The following is a 9,028-nucleotide window of genomic DNA, read 5'->3' on the forward strand; positions in this document are numbered from 1 at the left end:
CCACTCCCCTAATGACTACGCCGGCGGCGGTGTGGGAACCCCACCCTACGACGGGCCCCCCACGCCCCCCCTCAGCACCAACAGCACCCTGGCTCTCAAACAGGGGTCTTCACCCCAGTACCCAGCCCAGCACCACTACTCCTCTGTGGACCACGGTCTGTACCAGACTCAGAGCGGCTTTGACGGACAGTTGGAAGGACCATATGACTCCTACCACGCGCAGCACTTGGCCCCGCGACATATAACCTCCATGTACAGAGACTGAGGAGTCGGTAGATCGTTAATAAAAACTGGATGATGCTGTCAACACTCCTCTGTGGACACAGTGACAGTGACTGAGCCTGGAGGAGACTCATACATTTTCATTCCACAATGATGACCAAAAAAAAACAGTTTTACACAAACACACACTCCAGAGCTGGTTTGTTCCAGTTATTGTAATATGAGCACTTGTTATTTTTGTTTTTTTTTAGCTTGTCAACATCAGATCTTCTGCATAAATTAAAGAATGTTTAATTTATTCTCTTATTTAATACGGTAAACTTGGTTCTACTGTGGAGGTGTCTCTGTTTGTTTTCCTTCGTTTCCTCGACATGCAAAATAATGTTGTTGTTTTTTTTGTTGAATGTTGTCTTTCATTCAGGTCCAGTCTTTGTTTTTGTTTTGTAGGTTTTGTATTTTGCACTCTAATCCCAGTCAGACATAGATTTTGTAGCACAACGTAGCATTTGCAGAAATATTTGATCTTGAAAAGATAAAGTATTCCAACACAAACTCAGGGAGAAGCTGGAAAATATATGAGATTGTTCACGTTTTATTTTCTTTGGTTTTATTATTTTGGTTTTTACTAATAAAATGTTTCTATCTATCGTTTCTCTTTTTCTCATTAGTTTTTAAATTAAAATGTTCTTACAGATTGAAACAGATATGTTTTCTATCTAATCTCACGAGTCAAAACAACAACAAAAAAGAACATTTAACATTTGATTATCTCTCTGTGTCCATGTGAAGGCCACCCACTTAGAGGTCAATGTGCAGAGGTTAAAGGTCAAACTAAGTTGTTGCTTCTTGCTGAGAATGGTTACTACAGAACTTTAACAGACTTTTATTATATATTATATTATATTATTATATTATTATATTATATTATACTACTATTTATTTATTATTTTTTGTTTTGTTTATTTTGGAAATTCTTTTTTTAATTTGATCCTTGACCTTTTAGATGGTGACTTATTCTGACTCATCTATAATGAAACAGGCGTCCTATTTATCTAATGTTCAATTAAACCTTTAAATGACCTCCAAATGTCCAAAAATATCAATTTTATTTCAAAGATTGGTTAATTAATATTAAATATGACACTAATAAAGATAATAAGGATCAGAAACACACAGTTTAATATTCAATCTTATTATTTTTTATATATAAAATTAAGTCAAGAAATAATACCTATCTCTTTCAAACGCAATCATTTGAATTGACTACTCAATAGTGCCCCTACGTGGCCCAAGCGTGTAAATGAAATCTCTCGTTGGATGTGATGCAACCTCTTGGCCAGTAGATGTCACCCTTCAACCAGATGCTGCAATTCTAACCGTAGACTAGTAGTGCAGCGAATGAGAGCAACGTACCTACAGGTTTAGTGTTTACCTTTGTGTCTAAACATTTAAACGTTTGTTTTAAAACCAAACGTCCGGTTTAAAACCAACTGTTGCCCCCAGACGAAGTACAGAAAGAGGCTAAAATGTTCCTGTTCACACGTTAAACGGTTGATAAATAAAAGAGTGTGTGAGTGTAGCTAATCAGGCTAATCAGGCTAATCAAGTGTCTGGGGAAAAATCAACGTCCTCTTTATCCACTAAGCATCATTTGAACCTCATAGATATTTACTTCGATTGGAAATAATAATAACTTTAAAAAATAATAAAGAACCACAAGTCTTCAAAAGCAGAACTGAAAGTTTAAAAAAATAACCACAAAAATTAGGTAGTTGAGAAAGAACAAGAGCAGATTTCACTGGGACGGAAATGAGCCAAAACAGGACACTTTGATTTGATGAGACAATATATCAAAGAAAAAATAACGTGTTTGATGAATATTGAAATCTGATCGTGTTATTGGCACAGAAATAAAGACTTCTATTTCTGTCTGTTGGAACTTGGTTGGAACATCGTCAAGGAACAAATACACGCCAGTACTGTTTGTACATATCGTTTGTACTGATGACAAATAAAATTGGATATAAGCCACTGCAGTTTGGAAGACAGAATACTGCATGGTGAAAGTACTCCGAAGACAGAATACTGCAGTGTAGTACTCTTTACATAGTTTCAGGTAGTTTTAGTTTTTAGGTTGGTTTTTGTTTGTTTGTTTTTTGCGGATTTAAATAAAACAAACAACTGAATAAAAATGTACTTCTTCTAGCAGAATATAAAGCTGTTGTTTGTTTTTTTTAACATAATTTGTGATAACATTATGCTTGAGAGAAAAGCTGGTATCAAAGTTGTTGTTTTTCTATATGTCAAAGCTTCTTACACTGATTGTTTGGAAAAACTACCTTTAAATCCCATCTGTTTCCAGATCACATGATGTTTTTTTGTTTTTGTTTATGAGAGCTGTCCTGTTGATCATCAATCGTTTTATTGTCCCATACAAATCTCAGTTCATGCAAAGAACTCACACGAATCTTAGTTTTTTAGTCGTAATAATAAAATAAATACAATTTAAATGAGAAGAGCCGTGTGGAAATGTGCTCCAGAACTCTCCTTCCAATCTGCCCCAAAGATAGATTGATAGATAGATTAAGGAGGAAAGAAATGTCAACATGAATCCGTTTCATCTGTTGTGTACGTACGTATCAACCAGCTGGGTATATTTAAATATTTAGACATATTTAGATCTGATGATGTCCTACAACGCTGTCCACCGAGGACAGGACGGTGTCATGTCTACTGTTACTGCTCACACTAAACACCTGTTTTACAGTCTCATTCCCACGGCACCACTTTTCACACACCAGGAGTCACCGCACTCTGACAGTCCACACTTAACCCCTTCATTCCCCCGCTGCCGTACTCCAGGACTGGGACTGGGACGGGGACTTGTGAGGACGGGAGGTGTAGAGCTAAGCACATCAGAATTAGACTGACATTTGGTCGACATTGAGCTATGCGTCAGTCTCACCTCCGCGCCGTCCTCCGGCTCCTTCACCTAATACCGTCTGACCCCGAAGAAACAACACATGCAAGCACATTTAGGACATTTGATCCGGATTTGCACCTTAAATGGAAACAAATCAACATGCTAGCGCCGGATTCCGGCCATATCGAGTTTGTAAATCTGCTGTTGCTACTGTACGTTTGCTTCACAGTCACAGCTGCCTTCATCATCGCTCCAGTCAAGGTGAAATGATGTGCTGAGAGCTGCAGTTTTAGAGGGAAGGTCAGACCAGAGGTTTGGATCTTGACATTTGTTTTTGATGCTTTCAGCTGAACAACACAAAGTGTTGAGAGTCTACAGGCAAACAATCTGACCAATCCCAAACTCTTGAGCCCAGGTTCGACCTTTGACACTGTTAGATTTCATCTTATATTAATTATTTTAGCCAGACTTTGCTGTGGCTTCAGTCTGTGTTTGCCAGAAATATGGATTAAACAGATGCTAACACACAGATGGCTAAGTAAGTTCTCTGAGAGCTGAGATATCTGATCTACAGCACCTCCTAGTGTCTCATTACCATGACGGTCTTGATGAGCGTTAGGATCTGATCCCTGTAAATTAGGTTTAAGACACATTTTGGATTATTTAATTTACAAAGAATGGATATTTATTATCTCACGAATTTAACGAATGGATATTTATTATCTCACCAATTTATCTTTATTTATCTTCTGTGTATTTAGGCATATTTTATATGGTTTTTGCCTGTAATTCGTGTATTTAGGCATATTTTATATGATTTTATATGATTTTGTCAACAACTCAACATGAAATTGAAATTGAATTTTTGGAGTAAATATATCTTCAAGATTTCTAATATATCATTTTAACATTATCTTTTTTTCATAGTTTCTACTTGTTATTTTAACAGATATATTTTTTTGGTCTTTTCTACCTCTTGTCCTTTCGCTGCTGCAATCAACGCAGTTTAATCTGATATAATCTAATGTAATTCAATATAATCTTTTTGATGACATTTGACTATATATTTCGTTCTGTTTCTCTCTTACAGATTACGGTTGCTTTGTTAATGATTTATGAAAGGGAAACCAAGGGAATAAACTGGGTGTATACTCAAGCCCTAAACTTTTTTGCTGAGAGCATAAAATGTTTTCCTACTCATCACTCACTGTCCATTTCTGATATAGAGTCTGTGTTTGGAACAATAAAAACAATCGACCGTATGTTATACGTTTGCGGTTCAGAGTGGTGACGGCTTTAGGTGCAAACTCTTCATCGTTCCGTAGGTGTTTGGTTTTATGGATCTGCGGGTTGTAAATACTTCCAACAGTTGATGGAGTTGAGATGAGTCTCTGAGATGATTGATGTCTCCTGTCAGCGGAGCATTTTATCAGCACAACAAAAGTGAAAAATGTCTATAAATCCATCAGAGACTCTGATCCTCGTCTCGAGTGACCTTTCTCACTGAGCCGTACATTCAGGCGTCCAGTCAGAAAGTCTTCTGTTGGATTATACTATACAGTGATGGGTTTATTCATCTGTCTTTACTCCCTTTCACATTTAATATTAGACGACCTTTTAAAATTTTAAAAGTTCGCAGAAACTTTTCAAACTAATTCCCCAATGAAGACAAAAGCCGCGCCCCTGGTCACTTGAACGCACCACAGTATGGTTACTGGCTTTTAGGAGGAGTCTGAAAATGGTAAAATATATCTTTAAATATATATATTTTTTCTGCATAATGCAACTGTTTGTGAATAATTTCCTTAAACTAATGAGAGGTTGTCGTTGCCTCGCTCCACAGTTACAGCATCTACTTCATATCCTTCACACTTCAACCTCCAACAACACAAACACAAACACTGCGTTCTGTTGACCTGCTACGAGCCAATGACCCCTGCTGCCCCCCCCCCCCCCCCCACACACACACACACACGGCATGTCTCACCCCCTCCCTTTCCTTACATTCTTCTACAGACTAACTCCTTCCACAGTTGTCCTCACATATTAGGTTCCCTCCGTTCTCAGAGCAGAATTAGCCCCTGGAATCCCGTACACTTGTTCCCTCCGCTCCCGGGAGAGATTACATCAACATGATGGAAAAAAAAAAAACGGAGCAGGAACTGCAGAGACCCAGAGGAGAGTTAACTGGATTTTGGAAAAGTGATGTGATGGTCGGGAAGATGAAGAAGGTGAACACAGTGACACCTGCTGTTTGATGGAGCTCCACCGTTAACGGGCTCCTGCCTCAGCATTTCTCCCCTCGCCCATGTCTCCCAGAGGGTCGTCCACATGAACTTGTATTTCTTCCAACCAAAGAGAAGCTCATCTTAGTTACAGGCTGACACACACACACACACACACACACACACACACACACATACACACACAGATCCCTGGACCTGCAGCCAGGCTCTGGATAAACTTTGAGAAGAACTGCAGTGACTGATGTGGGCTTCAGGTAAGATCGCGGCTAAGATCACACCAAGCAACGGTAGAGCACCCCCTGCTGTTGGTGTCGCGCCTTTGATCGCTCTCTGCTTATTATGTACCGGCAAAGACAGTGAGTACAGCGAGGTGCAGAAAGGACGGAGAGAAAGACAGTGATGTAAGTGAAAGAAGAACGTGAAACAGAAACAGAAAATTAAAGAAGGAAAGAAAAACAAAGAAAAGTGAGGAAGAAGCGGGAAAAAAATGAGGACAGAAAGTTGGGAAAGATGGGAAATAAGACAGTGCAGAAAGAAAGTAAGAAAGAAGTTTTAAATGAAGTTAAACGTGTTCTAGTCCAGATTATTATCCAGAGTGACTTCATGGTTAGTTGTCTTGTTGAAGGCCTGTGTCTCAGACAAATGTTACTCTCCTGCTAACATCAGCAGCCGCCGTCGGAGGAGACTCTGTATTTAGACTGCTCTGACCCTCCACCTCTGACATATATCATCAGGGACGGTGTGATGACAGCAGGGAGGGGGGAACAAGGCAGGAAGGGAGGAAGAAAGTTACAGGAAACATAAATAGAAACTGCGGGGCACATCCCACCACCTTAAAGGCTGTGAGAGTCGGCACCGCCTTGACGTTTGTTTGGAATTATATTGAACAAGAAATTCAAGGAACACAATCGGACGTGTTTTCTTAAAGAAAACAGAATAATAATCAGTTCATAAGAAAAACATAAAGACTGGAATTAAACTAAGAAGACATTGTTCCCATCCCTTACCTGCAGGGGGAGCAACTTACAGGAGTAGTAATTATTTTTACGACTGTATACACCTCCTCCAAAGCATTTTCTTCCACAAATATAAGTAAATAATAACCAGGTGATGTAATAAATAAATAACTTAACCGTTATCTCATCAACTGACTCTCAACCAACTTAACTACTGACAGCTATAAGCCTCACACTATATGTCATATATACAGTATATATACATACATATATAAATATATATACATATATTATTATGGATACATATATATATATATATATATATTTGGTATATTTAGGGTTATCATACACAATACTCTGTTCCAACACAAAACAGAAAATATATATCACCCCATGAAGACGTGTGATGTATTTATTCAGCACTGACACGCTGTCAGTTTGTGTGTGTGTGTTTATGTGCGGTGTTGAGACGATGATCGTTCTTGGCCTGTGTGTCAGCGACACGTTATTCCAACAGTCTGAGGTGCAGCTCTCAGCTCTTTTTTTTTTTTCTTCCTTTGTGTCGGCCCTGCTCACACTGTCACGACATAAAAGTGATTTACACCACAACTCAGATGACTGCCCCTCTGTCTGACCTCAGTCGTCTCACAGCATCTCTCAACTACAACAACAACTACAGCCTCAGACCACAGAGCAGCAGCAGCAGCAGCAGCAGCAGCAGCAGCAGCAGCAGCAGCAATAGGTATTTCAATAATATTAATAAAGAAAACAACCTAGAAGTTATTGATTAGTAACAACTTTCACCTCTAGCTCTCAATTTCATCCATATATTTCTCATCTTTTATCATTACATCCAGCAGTAATATTACACTGACTGTCCACTCATATAAGCATACAAATAAATATTGTATATATTTGAAATGTGACAGTAAAAATGTACATATATGGTCAGTAATTTAGTAAATAAAGTAATACAAAGATAAGTAAATAAATAAGGAAGCGCACGCATACAAGCTAATAAAACTGACTTAAAATTACCTAACATGAAAAAGTGTGACCTATTTTCACGCATACAAGCTAATAAAACTGACTTAAAACATGAAAAAGTGTGATTTATATTTATATTTATATTTAACTCATATTTCGACTCTCAGCAACAGTTAAATCATGAAGATGAAACCTAACATTCAGCTCTCGTGATGTTGGTTTACTGACTGTGATGATTGTCTTAATCATCTGTCAGGTTTGTTGATCAGTTCTCCTTCAAGGACTGCAGGTCCTAAGAAGGAAGTGACTAACACACTCAGCTCATTCTCTGGGAAAACACACACACACACACACACGCATGGACACGGTGATTCACGGTCACCTGAGTCCACAGGTCCAGTTTCAGTTTTCCATGGTGACATCCATTAAAGTCATGCTGTGTCTGCCCTCCCAGCTCAGACACAGTCACATTAGCACCTGCTCCATTGACCACAACAATACACCTTGCTGCATTATTCAGCCCAAGTGTACTAATGAGGAAACCTTAGCTCTCTCTCTCCTCTCTCTCTCTCTCGCTCCTCTCTCTCTCAGTCTAAAAAAGAAGTTATTAAACGATGGCTCTATTTTCATTACGTTAACTCGTGTTAAATGTAAGTAAACAAAGATTACGACAGAGATTAGAAATGTAACCTCACATTAGTAAAGGAACATCTTCAGTAATGAAGTCAAGTCCAGAGGCCGTTCTGTGTTTTCATCATGTTCCAGTGAGTGAGATTTACCACAACAGTCAAAACCCAGTAAAACAGAAAGACGAGGTTTAATGGGAGTCTGTGAAGAGATTGAAGAGATGATGGAGATGATGTTGATGATGGGGATGATGGAGATGATGGTGATGATGGAGATGATGTTGAGGATGGAGATGATGGAGATGATGGAGATGATGTTGAGGATGGAGATGATGTTGAGGATGGAGATGATGTTGAGGGCGTGGAGATGATGTTGAGGATGGAGATGATGGTGATGATGTAGATGATGGAGATGATGGTGATGATGTTGATGATGGAGATGATGTTGAGGATGGAGATGATGTTGAGGATGGAGATGATGTTGATGTCGTGGAGATGATGTTGAGGGCGTGGAGATGATGTTGAAGACGTGGAGATGACTGACTCCCTCTGTCATTCCACTGACATCCTTGACTTTGGATGAAAAAAAGAGTTTGCTGACATTATTTTAAACACTGTTGTTTAGGTCCTTCAGCTGTTGATAATAAACTGCCACCGTCGTCTTGGCTTCATCCTGCTGTTTTACCTCATCATCTCCACTGCCTTTTCCCTCTTTTTCACTTTCATCTCTCTGTCACTCGGCATTAACCTCCCTCTCTCTTCCCCTCTCTCCCTCTTCCCTCCCTCTCTCTCTCCCACATCATCCAGTCTCTCCTCCTGTCACTCTCCACCTCTGTGCTGGTTTTTCCTTCTTTTTTTCCTCCCGTTAAAAACATAATCACTGTCAGCACTTTTCTGTGTAATCCCAGTCTGACAGGAAGGCAGGCCAGGGGGGATATGCAGGCTTCATAAAGGTGTGTGTGTGTGTGAGTGTGTGTGGGGGGAGGGGGCGGGGGGAGGCAGTTCTACAAGGACAAACATTAATGCAGCCAGATCATGTTCCAGATGTCATTGACAGGAAGCACAAAG

The 9,028-nt window shown here is 39.4% G+C and overlaps 1 protein-coding gene across 1 annotated transcript in view; it reads left to right on the forward strand.

The window, feature by feature from the left end:
- The window catches only part of LOC103385962 (neurogenic differentiation factor 4-like), a 2,533-nt gene extending 1,536 nt beyond the window's left edge, over positions 1-997 (forward strand). The window contains exon 2 of the mRNA XM_025060269.1: positions 21-997. Coding sequence (XP_024916037.1) covers positions 21-265 — 245 coding nt within the window. The 3' untranslated portion in view covers positions 266-997. The remainder of the gene's footprint in view (positions 1-20) is intronic.
- The last annotated feature ends 8,031 nt before the right edge of the window (positions 998-9,028 follow it).

Source organism: Cynoglossus semilaevis, chromosome 11 (assembly GCF_000523025.1).
Source record: "Cynoglossus semilaevis isolate Cse_v1.0 chromosome 11, Cse_v1.0, whole genome shotgun sequence".
Lineage (NCBI taxonomy): Eukaryota > Metazoa > Chordata > Actinopteri > Pleuronectiformes > Cynoglossidae > Cynoglossus > Cynoglossus semilaevis.